General features: G+C 35.8%; 1 protein-coding gene across 5 annotated transcripts in view; it reads right to left on the bottom strand.

Moving 5' to 3' along the window:
• NHLRC2 (NHL repeat containing 2) overlaps nucleotides 1-16811 on the bottom strand; it is a 53879-nt gene that overhangs the window by 1075 nt on the left and 35993 nt on the right. For all 5 annotated transcript variants that reach the window (XM_032281689.1, XM_032281693.1, XM_032281690.1 and 2 more), the window contains 5 exons: nucleotides 9604-9703; nucleotides 6195-6426; nucleotides 5506-5628; nucleotides 4380-4589; nucleotides 2745-2964 (listed from right to left, as the gene is read on the bottom strand). In XM_032281689.1, the coding sequence (XP_032137580.1) occupies nucleotides 2745-2964; nucleotides 4380-4589; nucleotides 5506-5628; nucleotides 6195-6426; nucleotides 9604-9703 (885 nt within the window). The remainder of the gene's footprint in view (nucleotides 1-2744; nucleotides 2965-4379; nucleotides 4590-5505; nucleotides 5629-6194; nucleotides 6427-9603; nucleotides 9704-16811) is intronic.

The raw sequence follows: 16811 nt of genomic DNA, 5'->3' as shown, positions 1-16811 counted from the left end.
AAAAAAAAAAAAAAAAAAAAAAAAAAAAAAAAAAAAAAAACTTATTTCTTTAGAAACTGGTACCATTGCATATCTATCGTTCGTGGGCTCAAGCAATGTAAAAACCAAGAGATTCTGCATATCTCATTTTAACATGTAAAACTCTTCCTCGACATAAATATACAGATTATCTATAACAAAAATTGAATAAGCCACTAACAAATTTTAAGTCCTCAAGAATTAAAATCATCTGTAAATATCTTTATTCATCTAACCTTCTCTTAGAAGGAACACATGTGTCATACTGGGGAAGCACAGACACATATATTCAGCCTAAGAGGGTGGCAGCCTTCAAGAGCCAGCATTTGAGAAATATATGAAATGCTTTCCCGCCATGTAAATGGAGAACACTGAACATTTGGTTCTAATGACTCAGGGGATCTGTACAAAAACTGGACCATCCACTGAATGCGATGAAATGCTGTCTACTTTTCACCTTTTCTGTCTCTTTCTTTTGTTCTCAGGATGAGTCAGCTAACTCAGAGTACCTGCCTTTATCAGTCCTCTTGCTGTCTCTTTTAGTTGATTGCTTTAGGTTATTGAAAAATCAAATTTGAGAAAAATATGTCAAATAAGGGTAAGAAGGTGAAAAATAAGAATCTAGAGAGATAACTACAAAACTTTTATGCTGAAGCTTTTAAACAATTCTTTTAAAATTATCTTTAAAATTATTTGGCTTCCTTTGCTTATTCCTGGACTGGAGAGTATCTTTTATCTAATGTATGATTTTGCTAGAGAGATTAGTAGAGAACTTCTTATATTTTAAATCAAAAAAAGAAAACAATACTGAGCTATTTTAATGTCCAAATCTAGAAATAAAACAGAAAATGTTTCTTTATTTTTTACATATATCACACACACAATCTGTGAAGTTACAATACATGTGGTATTTTTATGCTGTCTTTTTTTTTTTTTGGGGGCTTAAAACTTGCATATGGCCTAACTTCCTTAAGATTATACAGACCAAAATTTGGCTAAAAGTAAATGTTTGTTTCTAAATAACAAGTCAAAAGAGAAAATGTCCTTTAAACATAAGTGTACAAATATACTCTGTAATATTCAAAAACTTCAAATTATTAGTATTATTGCCTGAAAATTATCTGCTTCTATATAATAAAAATGCAGCCAATATCTTGGACAAATGATAAAACAGCTAAGTATTTTCTCTAGACTTCCTCATTTGAATACAACCTGTATTTTACATCCCAATGATTCAAGATTAGTGTCTGATAATACAGAGATAAGCATGTTAATCTGTCAATATGCTATTTTAAAAATCAATACACGGCTCCTACAATGACACCATTTAATACACTGCTCTTACAGTAACACCGAGAAAAATTGAATTAACGATCTCCAGCTGACGTACTATTTCCAGGCCTAAATTGGCAGTCTAGGACTTGCACAAACCTACAGAAGGCGATGGACTGGCCAGGGTTTGAGTATTCTTCTGTCTATAAAGTAAGCTCCAAAGGTCCTAGCCATACATGGTCAGCCTTCTCCCTTGTGGGGAGTGACAAGGAGATGGTTTCCCTACAGATTCAATCACCCTAGAACCAGCCTCCCAAACACTAACCAGCAGTTCCTCTCAGCTAGGCTACCAAGATATTGTTATCCTCTTGGTTTAGACACTAAGTTGATTATTATAATTGCAGGTCAGCAGTTGCTGCCCTGAGAAAGTTGAAGGTAAGAAGGTGTGAATTACCTAGGATCTGGGTAATGTACAAAAGAAAAGTGTGTGAGAGGGTATGAAGGAGGAGGAGTAGGAGAGGAAATGGAAAATTGAGTGAGAGAGTGAAAGAGCGTGGGAGACTAGGACAGAGGAACCTCATTAGAGACAAGCTGTAATTCAGAAGTTCTGAACCACTAAAACTTCACTTTAAAATTTTTGTCCACTAGGTTACAGAAGTTGGAAAGCACTACTGAAAGGCAAGCAGTATACTAATTCATTACCATAGATTAATGAAATGAGGAGCTGGTTCACACTGTGATTCACACATAAAAGAGAGGGAGGAATGCATAATAGTGACTGAAAGGAAGAGTTACAGAAAAAGATGTTAAATAAAGAGGTTCCACTGCATTTCTCTATTTCAGACTTTTTTTTTTTTTGAGATAGAGTCTCGCTCTTGTCACCTAGGTTGGAGTGCAACCTCCGCCTCCCAGGGTTGAAGTGATTTTTGTGCCTCGCGCCTGGGACTACAAGTGCCCACCACCACACCTGGCTAATTTTTTGTATTTTTAGAGACAGGGTTTCACCATGTTGGTCAGGCTGGTCTTGAACTCCTGACTTCAGGTGATCCACCCACCTCAGCCTCCCAAAGTGCTGGGATTACCAGTGTGAGCCACCACAGCCAGCCTCTATTTCAGACTTTTAAAATCTAAGGTTCTTTTTGGAACAAGAATAGAATGAAAAACAGGATCAGAATAGGGGATGAGGTATAGGAAATCCCATATTCTAAGAAATCATGCTAACAACTGACTTGTAATTTTTAGGGAGTTACACTCTTCTTTAATAAAAGGGAGGAAAGACTCTTGAAGACTAAAGCAAACTGCCAATGTGGGGTTGGATCTGGATTCATGTGTTTATATTAATTCCTTCAAATCTTGCCCATACAGAGTGAAAATATCACCTAACAAATGAAAAATAACTAGATTAAACATCAAGAACGTATGATGTATTAGTATTTGCAAGCTTATACTCATACCTTCAGCTGTTAGAAACCAGCAACTGGGTACCCCTTCAGTTAGCTTTGATCCTGACGGGAGGTCTAATCTGAGTTTGAACTGAAGAGTCTGGCCAGCACACACAGTCACGGGGGAAAGTCTAATGTTTGGAGCAGATTTAGGTAATTTGGGTAATGTCTTCTGTTTTTCTACTAGAAATGGGCCATCTACCACAACATTTTCGGATCTGAAGATGGGAAGCTAGGAAATAAGAAAGTCTGTTATTAAAATGTAAGAACTTTATAGTAATTACAGAATGAGGATACTTTAAGACTTTAGTAGAATAATGAAATTCTGTATCAATGAAACTAATTTCCATTCTAGGTTGAATTAGAATGTGTTAGTTAGATACCCTCAAGATTATTTTTGTAGATACAGAAAAAGTTTATCTTAGCAAAGACAACAACAACAAAACCCAACACTTGTGAATGAGGCAGAATTAAAGTAACCATCCACTGTTTATAGATGGCAGGAAATTAAAGGAAAAGCTTATAAATTTAAACACAGATCTACATTCTCTTATAATTTTCATTGCCAACTATAAGAAGATGTTATTCATCTTATATCAGAGATCTGTGTGAAGAGAAATGACACATTGCAATAGTAATCTGTGTAATCTGTTTTTTTGTGTTTTTTTTGGTTTTGTTTTGTTTTTTCCTTTAAGACAGAGTTTCGCTCTTGTTGCCCAAGCTGGAGTGCAATGGTGTGATCTTGGCTCACTGCAATCTCCGCCTCCCAGGTTTAAGCGATTCTCTTGCCTGAGCCTCCTGAGTAGTGGGATTACAGGCACACACCACCACGCCTAGCTAATTTTTTGTATTTTTAGTAGAAATGGGGTTTCACCATGTTAACCAGGCTGGTTTTGAACTCCTGACATGACCTCAGGCCCGCCTTGGCCTCCCAAAGTGCTGGGATTACAGGCATGAGCTACCACACCCAGCCCTGTGTTTTTTATTTTAAAAATATACTGTGCAAATTACCAGACTTTCAGGAAAAAACTGTTACATTTTTTTCAGGTAAATGTCATACACCAAGAATTAGTTTATAATACATATTTCTCCTTGAAAATTCTATACCATGTTCATATCTTTAAAAGTTGACTACAACTCACTGAAGTTTCTCCCACAATCTTATTTTCAATGTGGTGAGAAATGTGGTTTCTAAAGCTTTTGTTAGAAGATATTTGGTAATGGACTCATCATAAGGAAACAAAGATTACACATCAATCTAAAGATCACTGAAAAAAAAAAAAAACAAAAACAAAAATGCTAAATAACCTAACCCACAGAGCAGGGGTAGGTAGTATGTGTCAGTACGCCTGTACACTTAAAAACAGATCTGAGTCCTCTCCTTTTTTTTTCTTGGAGGTTCATCAGATTCTCTCCAATTTCCAGTATTTTTCTCAAACTCTCAGCACAGATGGAACTTTTATTTGAAGATTAGGAGGATATCCTTAAAGCAGTTCTGCTGGTCTCTTTGTCAAAAAACACAACAGAAGCATCCACTTACTACTCTCCTGGAGATAGCCTAACCAAAAATGCCTCTGTCAGTGCTGTAAGGATCTAAGAATCATTCTTAAAATGACATCCTTTAACTTATATTCTAAAATTACTTACCACAGATACCATTTTTGTTTCTAAATCCATCACTTTAATTTGATGATTATTGGTGTCTGCTACATACAGTAATTGTCCATTCTCTCCAATACACAAGCCTCCTGGTTCATTAAAAGTTGACTCGGTAAAACTGGAACTGGTAACATTATGTGTGTCTCCAGTCCCTGCTAATGTTGTACAGTTTTTTGTTTTTGGATCCACGACTTTAATCTAAAAAAGAAAGAACAAAAATTTATGTATCTGAAGATCAATCTCATGTTTGTAGTATGGAAGGATATAGTATCAAGCAAGCTAGATAATTTCTGATTGCCATTTATATTCTCAAGAAATCTCACAAAAGGAACAGGTATTTCCATATTTTCTTGAAAAGCCAAACATTCAAATTACAGTCTAAGGGGAGATATTCTATTCTAAGAACTAAAAACTATATAAAATTTCTATCTACATCTTGCCTTCTAGAAGCAATCTTTGAGGAAATTATTTCTGGAATTAAAAAAAATTTTTAATTGAATTGTTTTTCTTCAAAATGGGACACACTTTCGAAACTGAACTGACTCTGTCTTCTTAAGCATCTAGCATTAGAAGATTTGCTACTTTTGTTAAACTTAATGATTGCCAGTTATGGCTCAATTATATTAAATTTATGGTCTCACATGATGAAGTACTCTATGAATATTTATTATCCACTGATTTCTGTAAAAAGTAAAAATGCAATAAAACAAAACAATTTAATAGACAAAAATGGAAGTGCTGCTAAAAACAGGCATTGTAACTATGCAACATCTCAAAAGCGTTGATTTGTTACTTGACATATTAATTTCCCTGCTACTTGCCTTATCCTGATATACTGAATATGTTACTAAGCAGCTTTGATGGGCTGCAATTCACAGCTGTTGGCCATTGCCATTGGAACTGGTTTAGTGCTTTTCCTAGTTCAGAATACCATCACAACCTCGTGGCAAAGAAAGGACCAAGAAAAGAACAGAACAAGCTGGGATATAGTTGTCAAAGACTGTTACTCCTTTCTATATTTTAGAGTGACACTTGTAGGAGGCTCACAGATCTTTCAGCATTTTAAATGCCACATACAAAAAGCAAGATATTATATAATTCTGTCACGACTCACCTTGTGATTGTAGGAGTCTGCCACATAAAGTAAATTTCTTTTCTTGTCCCACGTTACTCCAAGGGGGTGTTGAAGCTTTGCATTGATTCCTACTCCATCGATGTCACCAAAAGCAAATAAATTCTTTAATTTTTTAAAAGGAAAGAAACAGCAGTTATTATAATTTTTACAGTATTTTGTTAGGATACAAAGTGAAAATTCAGCTGGTTATAAATGATATTCAAGTTAAAAGGGAAAATGCTGATTTTAATATAAATAGGGTTGGATACTTGATTCAGATTAGAAAAAAACGACAGTATTTTGAACCTGTATTAATCTGTGGTGCTTAGTAGTTTTACTCACAATAATACATCTGGTCAGGAACAGGCCAAGTCCACTAGTCTGGTGCTCTTTCCACCCCACTGCCCAATATGTAATTTACATTTTTTTCTTTTCTCCAATAATCAATACTTCATCTTTTCTTTCTCCCTGAAACCTTAACATTTATACATAACAGAGTCAGTTTACTTCTCTTAGATGGTGTGTTCCTCACGTCGCTTTATATTCACATTTCCTTTGGTTTGACTTTCATTTTAATTCACAGATAGGCCAAGGATAATTTCTCTTAAATCTTATTAACTTTCTGTAATTCACAAAATTGACAGCTTGTTCAGTGTCTGAGCGCACTGGGCAAGAGTGACTGTCATTACCATGGGGTCTCTTTCTCCTCCCACGAGGTGCTTCACTGCTCCATCTTTCAGCGAAATGGTTCTCACTGTACTGCTCTCACTATCTGCTACAAACAGGCAGCTCCAGGGATCTTCAGAGGCCAGGGAAAGGCCTGAAGGTTGAGCAAAAGCTGCCTTGTGAGGATAGGCATTGTTTCGATTCTCTTCATTTCCACTTCCAGCAAAACTAAGGCAGGTTCCTTTTGTTAACTCGCTGAAAAAGACAAGTTCATAGGTGGGGTCAACATGTGGTATATTGTGTTCAAATTAGTTATTAAATAAATGAGCTTAAATGATCGAATCAATAGTGAAAAGCCTTATAAAAAAACAAACTGGTGATCTTGGCCTAGTTAAATTGTTCAAGTCAGCTTTTACTGTCATTTTGCCAATCATTAACTTATTTACCCATTGTGTGGGAAACTTTTTACTTTACTTTGACATATACAAAACTGAAATCACTTTCAAAGGTCAAACGAGAAATCCCTGACAGAGTTAGAATAACAAGATAAAAATAATGATCAGATTATTGATGAGATAGACTGTTTTTACCACTGTAAGTTCTTAACTTCTTAGTTTCATGCAATATTAGGTTCTGAAAGGGAACTAAAAAGATTATCTAGCTCTTGATAGTTTCAAGCTTCAGTTTTCATTGAAACTGTTTTATGTTCTTGTATATAAACAGAGACTAGCAAAAGGAACTAAAGAATAGTTTTTGATAGCCAGGTCAGACATTACTATTATAAGAAGAATTATAAAAATGTACATAATTATCTCACAATTACAGGTATAATTATGTACAATTAAATCAATTACAGAAATCAATTTCTTATATACATTAGGGAAATTACTATTTGAAGAACTATTGCAGTGATTCCTTTATAACGCAGAGAAAGTTTTAGACCCTGGTTTCTAAGTTTACAACAGAGGGATTGTAAGGAAGGCATGATACTGTGTTGTGCTGAGGGAAGGGAAGCAGATGACTTATGACACAAAATGAGAGTATGTGTAAATCATTTCTGAATATGGTACAACACGCAAAAGTCTGAACTAATGATCACTTTCTGGCTGATATGTTCCCATGATAAGTTAGGTAGGGAGCAGGGGACAGAGGCAAAGGGATTTAGGATGCATAAAATATGGCCACTTAGTCAAGAAACATAAACATAAACTAGCCAGTAAAATACATGCAATAAGTAATACGCAAAACAAATTAATTGAAAGGAGTCTACAAGTAGTCTTACTACTTTAAAAACGAGACTCATTAATTAAATAAAGGAAAGAGTGGGGAGAAACAATAACTTTTAAAATGCTATTATTACTACCTGAAGATTAGTAATAAAGATAATACATCTTTAAAATTAAAATACAGGTCAACACGATCCTAGTGCCAATTTCCTATTACAAAGGAGAGTGACAACTCGACTTAGGAGGAAATGTAGGCAGCTCTTGATCATCTATGTCTAAAACAGCCATCACCCAGAACAGCACACTCTGGCAACTTCTGTTCCTTCTGTTTGCTGTTGGTAGTTATGCTTCGTGTAAAATCTTATTGGTAACCTCACTGTTCAGGCTACTATCATTTCTTGCCTGGATAATAGTAATAGGCTCCTCAATGGTATCTCTGTCTCTAGTCTTGTTCTACTCTGAGTACTGCCAGTGTTCTTTCAAAACCACAAATCTAATCCTGTCACTTCCCAGCTTAAACCTTTCTAAAAAGGCTTGTAGAATATCCAAATCCCTTAAAAGTACTCACAAGGCACGGTGTGATCTGGCTTCTACTGACATCACTAGTGCCAACGTTTGCCTGGAAAACTTCCCACTCTCCCCCTCTAACTTCTACCACTCTATTAGGTGTCTGTTTAGTTACCTCTTCCAAGAAGCCCTCCTTGACAACTCAAATCTTATTGATGTTGGGTCTTCCTCTTACTTATACAGGGAACAATTACAATTTGCAGCGCTTCCTTTTGCATACTCTAATTTTTAATTTTTTTTTGCTGATCTGATTTTTCCTCTCTAAGTCCACTGATGATAGCAACCACACCTTTTCATTTTATCCTTAACATAGTGAGCATATTATTTCATCCCTGTTGCCTAGCACATAGTAGGTTTCATAAATATTTGCTAGATAAATGATTAAATGTCTTAACACATTATATAAATGTGTCCAAAGCAACATGCACAAACATACACACTATTTGGAATATCTGCTATTTTGAAGTATCTATACAAATGCTGCTTTCTATTAATAAAGGTAACTTGAAATGATCATTTTCCACGGCTATTTGACAGCCTTTCTGGTTAATGGCTTTTACTCATTTATTCTCAAACCCTTACTGAGCTTCTCTTAGGTACCAAATACTGTGATAGATACAAGGGATATAAAAATGAATGGGAGAGGGTCCCTTCCTCTATGTGACAGTTTAGTAGAAGGAAGGAAATGGCTAAAAAGAACAATTAAAAAAGAAGAGGGAGAAAAGGGAAGGGGCAGTGAGGCAGGGCAGGAAAACTTAGTGCAGTGAAGTAACTATATACTAGGTACGGTACGGTGAGGTCACAGAGACGAGTATGGCCAGTTCTGTTTGGGTTTTAGGGGGAAGAGGAAAGGCTCCAAGGAAAAAATATGAGAAACTTTGCAGACACTACCCTTTCATCCTTATATCCTCATGACAGCAAAGCTACCTATGCTTACTGTACATGTTAGGCACTATACCAAGCTCTTCACACATATTATTAATCCTCAAAGCAAGGCTATGAGCTAATATAAATCAGGAAACTGAGGCTTTGAAAGTTAAAGTGGCTCTCCTAAACTCATACAGATAATAAATGGCAGGGCCAGGATTCAATCCCAAGCCTGACTACAAAAAGTGGGTTATTAAGCACTCTGCTATGTGGTATTCAACTATTTGAATGAATGGTTAGAGACAGCTCAGCTATGTCTTAAAAGATAAGGCCCACCGAATATTCTTAGCTCTCTTTCTGGACATTAAAAAGAATGGTTCTTTGCAGGTTTCCTGAAGTGAAGTGTGGCCATGAGACTTACTCTGGCTGATAAAATGTAAGTAAAAGCGACATATGTCACTTCTGAGTAGAAATTTTAAGACTCAGTGAGTGACTTACCACCTCTTTCTCTCTTACTGTGCTAGGATGATTGGCAAAGCTCCCGACAGTGGCTGTTTCATCAGCCTGGGTGGCAGAGTAGTACTCCCCAGTGAACCCATGCGAATAAGCAAGAAACACACCTCATTTTAAGCCACTGAGAATCTGCGTTGTATGCTACGGCAATTTAACCTAGCACATTCTGACTGGTACAGTGAGGGTGATGATTTTGAAAAAAGAAATTCTATGAATGCCAAGCAGTACAGTCTACTCGAAAAAAGAGGCTGTCACTTACTTTTTCTTAGGCAGTTTTCCAGAATCCAGTAGGAGTGCCCATATCTGATGAGTCCCTGCCATGGCTATCCATAGAATGTTATTTCTTTGGACCTCTGAACCTTTATAAAAATAAATCATAATTATTATATACATATTTGGTTAATACAAACACTCCAATGGTTTTAAAATGTTCATTTATGGAAGATAACAATACGCTTATGAATCATCTGATAAATAAAAATATTTGCAATGTTTCAAGTTATCTTTAAAAATTTTGTTTTCTTGTGAAAGGTTTACTTTTCAAGATTTCCCATTTTACCTGCAACAATTTCACAGGAATCTAAAGTATTCTTACTAGCAATACGTCCTCTGCATCTCTGCATCTGAACTCTGCCTCAGCAGTTTGTTAATTTTATAGTGAGCATTAACAATGTTTTTAAACATCTGATTTCTTATTTTACATGAAACAAACTATATTAAAAGTGACACTGGCATGCACATATTCTGGGGACTGTCTCTGCTTAATCATCTTAAACTAGATCAAAAACTTTCCATAATTAATTTTTAGCATGCCATAACGTTTCAGTTATTCTAGAGCCATAACCTGGGACTACTAAAATGAACAAGAAATCTAAGCTAATAAAATATTCTGTTATTTTAGATTATACTAACATTCAAATAAAAGGCTCAAAGCATGTGATGCACTTAGAGTAATGCTTGGAGGTAACGTCACTCAAATGTTAGCCAGAATCATTATTTAGTGAATCTGGACCTTAATTTTATAGTATTTGTACTAGGAAAATATAAATACATTTACAAACTGAACAGCCCTTCAACAGACACCAAAGAGGGTAAAAAGTATAACACAATCTCTTCCACTTAAGAAGGTTGTTAATTTTACAGTGAGTATTAACAATGCCCATATTACCAACAGATATTTGGTACCTAAGAAAGCACTCAGTTTATAATTGCTTAGTTCTATTAAATCTACCATAAATCTAAGACAATAAACTTTTTAGTATTAAACAATGAAAATGATTGAGTCTTATGTTCCTGCATAGTCAATGGTATCATCAACTATGGAAATGACCAAACAAAACAAAGTTTAGTAGGTAATACAAACAAAAACATAGAAAGCTTACAAAAATGAATAATCTTATTCATTCTAACTTATTTTGGAATGTTTTCCATTCATGGTATTTCAAAGCCTTTATTGGTTCAAATATTTTTAAAATGCTACATGAAAAAATGTAAATGATTGTTTTCAAGTCCTCTACCCAGTTCTTTCATTTCTCTGAATGAAATAAAGTTACTCTTATGGTAATGTGACAGACCACTAAAAGAAGAGGGCTCCTGAAAGCATTCCTTCACCTTCCTTAGCTTTGGAGCCAGGTGGGTCTGGATTTGAATCGTAAATGCATCACTATGTAATGTGTGTGCCACAATTTCCTTATTTGTAAAATAAGCACATCATCACTCTCTACATAAGATTACCGGAATGAATAAAGCAATGTAAGCAAAGTACCTAACATGGTGCCAGGCATCATGTTAGGTGCTGAACAATTTGCTGTCTTTCAACTTTTATACCCAGTATGCTCCCTCTTTCCTCTTCCTAGAAAGCTTACCTCTAGATATGAATATTCATTCAGATGTCTGCTCAAGCTTCTTCCCTGCTCCTCCTAATACCACACACACACACACACACACACACACACACGCACACCCCCATGCTTAGCTCCTTACCTTGCCTATTTTTCACTGTAGCATTTATCACTCTTACATGTTACATATTTATTAATTTACTGCCTTCCCCCTCTACTGACCATAAGGTCTAAGTGGCCGGTAGCTTTGTTTTATTGGCAATTTATTAGCAGCACATAGAATAGTGCCTGGCACAAGGCAAATGCTCAGTAGGTATTTGTTTAATGGGTAAACTTTCCCTTAGAAGCCACAAAAAAGAAAAAAGGTCCTTTATTTTGTCATTATACATATAAGCCCTAAAACTATCCTAATGATGGTTGGTATTCCCTAATAGTACTAACGATTCATCTCTAATTAAAGAAGTCTGCTATAGATGTAAACCTGTGCTATTATCCTTTCAAACACTGATGCTGAATGGGAGTGGATGCCCACTCTAAAAAATGCTTTGGATATTTGATGGGTAATATATTGTATGATAATATAGTCACGCCAGATCATTTACATAATGATTATACTATTTTATTATAAATTATACTTATTTCTTCTTTATATTATATATATACATACACACACACACAGCACAGGTGGATTCCATTACCTATGAATTTCACTTTAGATATGGTAAAGGAGGCATTTCATAAAATTTATTATAGGAGGGGATTTGGGATCTGATAGGGCTGAGAACTCTGAAGCCATGCATAACAATAAAGCCTTTCAACATCTCTAAAAAGCTTCCATTCATGATAAAAACTCTTAGCAAACTAGGATCAGAAGGCATTTTATTCAATCTTATAAAGAACACTTTTAAGAGAGTCACAGCAAACATCCTACTTAAGAATAAAATACAGCAAACATCCCCTGAGAATAAAAATGAGTGTTGATACCTACAATTAACACTTCTATTTAACACCTTACGGAGGTCCTAGTTTGTGCAACAAAGAAGGAAAAAGAAGAGGAGTATAAAAAGATTAGAAATAAAACTGTAGTTATTAGCAGATGACAGAATTATGTACACAGAAAATCTTTACAATTTTATAGAGGAACTTAGCAATGTTGTTGAGTATAGTCAGTAAGCAAGGATAAATTATTTTATCGGTTTACAGCAGCAAACAAACATAAAAGAAAATTTATAACAACATTAAAAAACATCAAACACCTAAGGGTAAATCTAACAAAAGATTTATAAGCCTTCTACACTGAGAATCGTTATTGAGGGAAATAAACACAGATATTTTTATACAACTTATCTTCATTGAAAAGTCAGCTCCGGCCAATGCTAGATCCTTGTAGGTAACAAGACTGCAAGGTTGACCAAGTAAATGAAAATCCTTTCAGCTTCTCAGGTCACAAGCCTTGGAGTCATCCTTAATTCCTCCTTTCTCTCACATGTCACACATGATGATCCATCAGCAAATTATGTAGGCTTCTTATTCAAAATATATCCAAATCTGACCACTTCTCACCACCTCCACCTTGACCTAAGCCGCCATCAGGGATTACTGCAAGAATTCCTTCTGAACTGTTTGTCATCCTGTTCCCACCTTGAAAACTGCCTCTTTCTCATTCACTTCAAGGTCCCACTCTAAGAAAATCTCAGAAGGGTGAGTTAAGCACATTTAGCTCTAAGCCTTAGGAACAAAAACACTTGCTTTTCTTAGCTTGCTTTTACAGTCTCTGTCTTGGCAAAGGAGAGCTATGTTGGTGTATAGCTGAGTAAAAGATCAAATTTAGCTCCATTATCTAGTTCTCCAGACAGGTTGGTCTAGCTCAGCTGAGGCTTACAACAAGAAGGCAAAAGCTTCCCAGTGACAGAGAAAGTATGCGCATTGGTTTAGTTTTGGTCTCTGTGCACTTACTTCCTTCAGATGCCCGAGGAATGAGAAGTAGAGAAGCAGCGGCTGTGTCAGGTCAGGGTTCAGGTGTTTGGAAATCTACATACCAACTTATGAGGATGATGATAATCATCATCCAGGTCACTTTCTGTATTGATGGCACTGAGCTAATCACTTTACATGGATTATTTCCTTTAATTTAACAACCTTAAGAAGTCTCATTATCATCGTCTTCATTTTATAAAAAACTAGCTTCAAAGAGGCTAAATAATTTGCTGAAATTCACACAGCTAAACTTGGAAAATGAATTCATTAGTGAATCTGACTCCAAATAATAAGTGTTCTGGTAAGAACAGAAGAACTATGGAAGTGAGCTTGTGCTCTTCGGTTCAGTTCTCTTGCTTACCCCCTTTTCGCCCTCCCTTCTGCCTCTGACCCATGGACTTAGCTCTGGTATCAAGTACTCAAGTGCATTTCTGTCTGTGACTAGAAACAGGGATCTGATTAAATGTACCCACAGCCTCCTACTCCAGGACGCATAGCGGTTTATCCCTCTGCCTTTCTCTCCCTGGCAAAGGTCTATGGTTGAATAATCTCTTTAACGTTTATTTTCTAGTCCCTTGCCTTCCCATTTTTGGTTTGCTTCAGATCATCAGCATCTGTTTGTGACACTTTATAACAAAATTCTTATCTTATAGAAAACAATGATAATAGCAAACATGTATATTATGCTTTCTATGCACCAGGCACTGTTCTAAGTGCTTTACATATATTAATTCTCATCCTCATGATAAGCCTTTCAGGTAGGTACTAGCTGTATCCTCAATTTAGATGGGGAAACTGAGGTACAAAGAGGCTATGAAACTTGTCCTGAGTCACACAACTACTAAGATGGAGAGAGGGAACCACAGTGTGGCTTCATTATACAGGGATGACCAAACGCTGAGGGTAGGGCACTAACACTTCAGAAAACTCTCCAGCTAATCTAGGCCCCTGTGCCGACGCAAAATCAGAAGGCAACAGCTGCCCAGCTAGAGGAATTTGAAAGATATGGTGCATTGACCTGGCAATAATAAAACAAAGGCCCAGCTTAGCTCCTGATCAAACTGACTCAATCTTTCATAACGATAACCTAAGTACTATTTATCTCAGCCTCTATTGTTTTATACAAGATGACTGACATATAATAAATAATGAGAAGACACACATAAAAGAAAAAAAAATTACCCACTTTTAAATAACAAAGGAATGATCAGAAAAAGACTCGACGATAGTCCCCAAATTTCACCTATCAAACATAGACTTTGAAATAACTATATATAGTATGTTAAAGAACCTAGAGAAAAAGGTGGCCAAGACACCTAAATAGATAGGAAATTTCAGCAGAGATGAATCTGTGAGAAACGCAAATACTATATTAAAAAGGCACAATATTAGAGAAGAAAAATTCCTTCAACAAATGATATGGTTTGGCCATGTCCCCACCCAAATCTCATCCTGAACTGTAATCCGAATTGTAATCCCCACATGTCAAGGGAGGGACCTGATGGGAAGTGATTAACCATGGGGGCAGCTTCCCCCATGCTGTTCTTGTAATAATGAATGAGTTCCTAAGAGCTGTTTGATATGTATCTGGCACTTCCCCCTTGATACCCTCTCTTGCCTGCCTGCTAAGTAAGATGTGACTTATTGCCCCCTCACCTTCTGCCATAATTTTAAGTTTTCTGAGGACTCCGCAGCCATGTGGAACTGTGAGTTAATTAACCCTCCTTTCTTTAGAAATAACCCAGTCTCAGGTAGTATCTTTATAGCAGTGTGAGAATGGACTAATACAACAGGCTCATCAGTTGACTAGACACAGCTGAAAAAAGAATGTGACCCTGAAGATAAATCAATAGAAATTACCACACAAAAAGAAAAAAAAAAAAAAAAGAAGAGTGAATAAAAAGAACACAATATGCAAGAGTTATTGAATATAATATTAAAAAGAAATCTAACATGAGTAACTGAAGTCCCAGGAAGAGAAAGACAGAAAGGGGCAGAAAAAAATATCTGAAGAAATAATGAGTAAGAATTTCTTGAAAATAATGAACATCAAACCACAGATTTGAGAATTCCAAGAAGGTAATTCTTAGGTCTATAAAACTAATGAAAACCAAAGATAAAATCCTGAAAGCAATCAGAGAAAAAAACATACTTTACATATAAAGAACAAGAGATAATATTAAAACAGATCTCTTGTGGAAAACTATGTAAGTCAAAAGACAATGGAGTGACATCTTTAAAGTATTAAAAGAAAAAAATGTTAATCCAGATTCACATATGGAGTATAAATAACTTTCAAAATGAAAGCTAGATAATTTTTCAGAACAGAATAAAGGGAAGAGAAGTCATGTCAGCAGATCTGTGTTGTAAGAAGTTCTTCAGGCAGAAGCAATGACTCCTAACAGACATTTGGGACTTTAAGAAAACAGCCACTGTGGAAAACAATTTGGCAGTTTCTTATACACATTCACGTACCATATGACCCAGTAATCTCATTCCTAGGCATCTGCCCAAGAGAAGTAAATGCATATTGCCACAAAAACAAACAAACAAACAAACAAAAAAACTGTGCATAAATGTTTATGGAGGTTTTTTATAGCCACTGAAAACTAGAAATACCTTCAAATGTCTATCAACTGGTGAATGAATAAACAAACTGAGTAGAGCCATACAATGAACTACTACTCAGTGGTAAAAGAGAACAAACTACTGATACAAGGAACTACAGGGATGAATCTCAGAAGCATTATGCTAAATGGAAGAAGCCAGCCATGAAAGATGACAGAGAACAGAAAAGAGATCACTGCTACCAGTTGCTGGAGTGGGTGTAGTGATGCTTAGAGGAGGTCCCACAACAGGCTAAGAAATAACTTTTTGGGATAATGAAAATATTTTGTATCTTGACTATGGTAAAAGTTATAAGACTGCACATATTTATCAAATTTCATAGAATTATAAAGCTAATAAGGATAAATTTTACTTTATGTAAATTATACCTAATTAATCTAAAAAACCAATGTGATAAGGTAGTATAAGAATCTTCTCTCAACAATTTTAGACATAAAGATACAGCTTCTTATTTTAACAAAACAAAAATGTACTAGTCATACTATATCAAATTTATTCCTTCAAAACTTTCTGTGTCATCTGATTATTTTTAAAGCAAAAATATTTTCATGGTATTTTATATCATATTAATAATGGAAGTCAGAGAAGCATATTATTGAAGCACACAAATACCAACACGTCGATTATCAGATTAGCATACTAAATAGTTGGATTTCAACCATTAAAGGCTGTAAAAGAGTGGCTAAACTTCTCTCTAGGGAAAACACTGATTAAACGTCCAAGAAAGGTTAATGGGATTCTGGCACATTATGCTTTCTATAAATGACTCAAAATCAGGTAAAGTCTAAAGTACTTAGATACTGATAGGGGTTTCGGCTGGGTGCAGTGGCTCATACCTGTAATCCCAGTACTTTGGGAGGCCAAGGCAGGCAGATCACTTGAGGTCAGGAGTTTAAGACCAGCCTGGCAAACATGGTGAAACCCCATCTCTACTAAAAATACAAAAATTAGCCAGGTGTGGTGGTACAGGCCTGTAATCCCAGCTACTCAGGAGGCTGAGTCAGGAGAATCACTTGAACCC

Source organism: Sapajus apella, unplaced genomic scaffold (assembly GCF_009761245.1).
Source record: "Sapajus apella isolate SASKATOON/1434 unplaced genomic scaffold, GSC_monkey_1.0 scaffold13, whole genome shotgun sequence".
In the NCBI taxonomy this organism is placed as follows: domain Eukaryota; kingdom Metazoa; phylum Chordata; class Mammalia; order Primates; family Cebidae; genus Sapajus; species Sapajus apella.
Note: the sequence above shows the minus strand (reverse complement) of the source record. Positions and strands in the feature narration are given on the sequence as shown.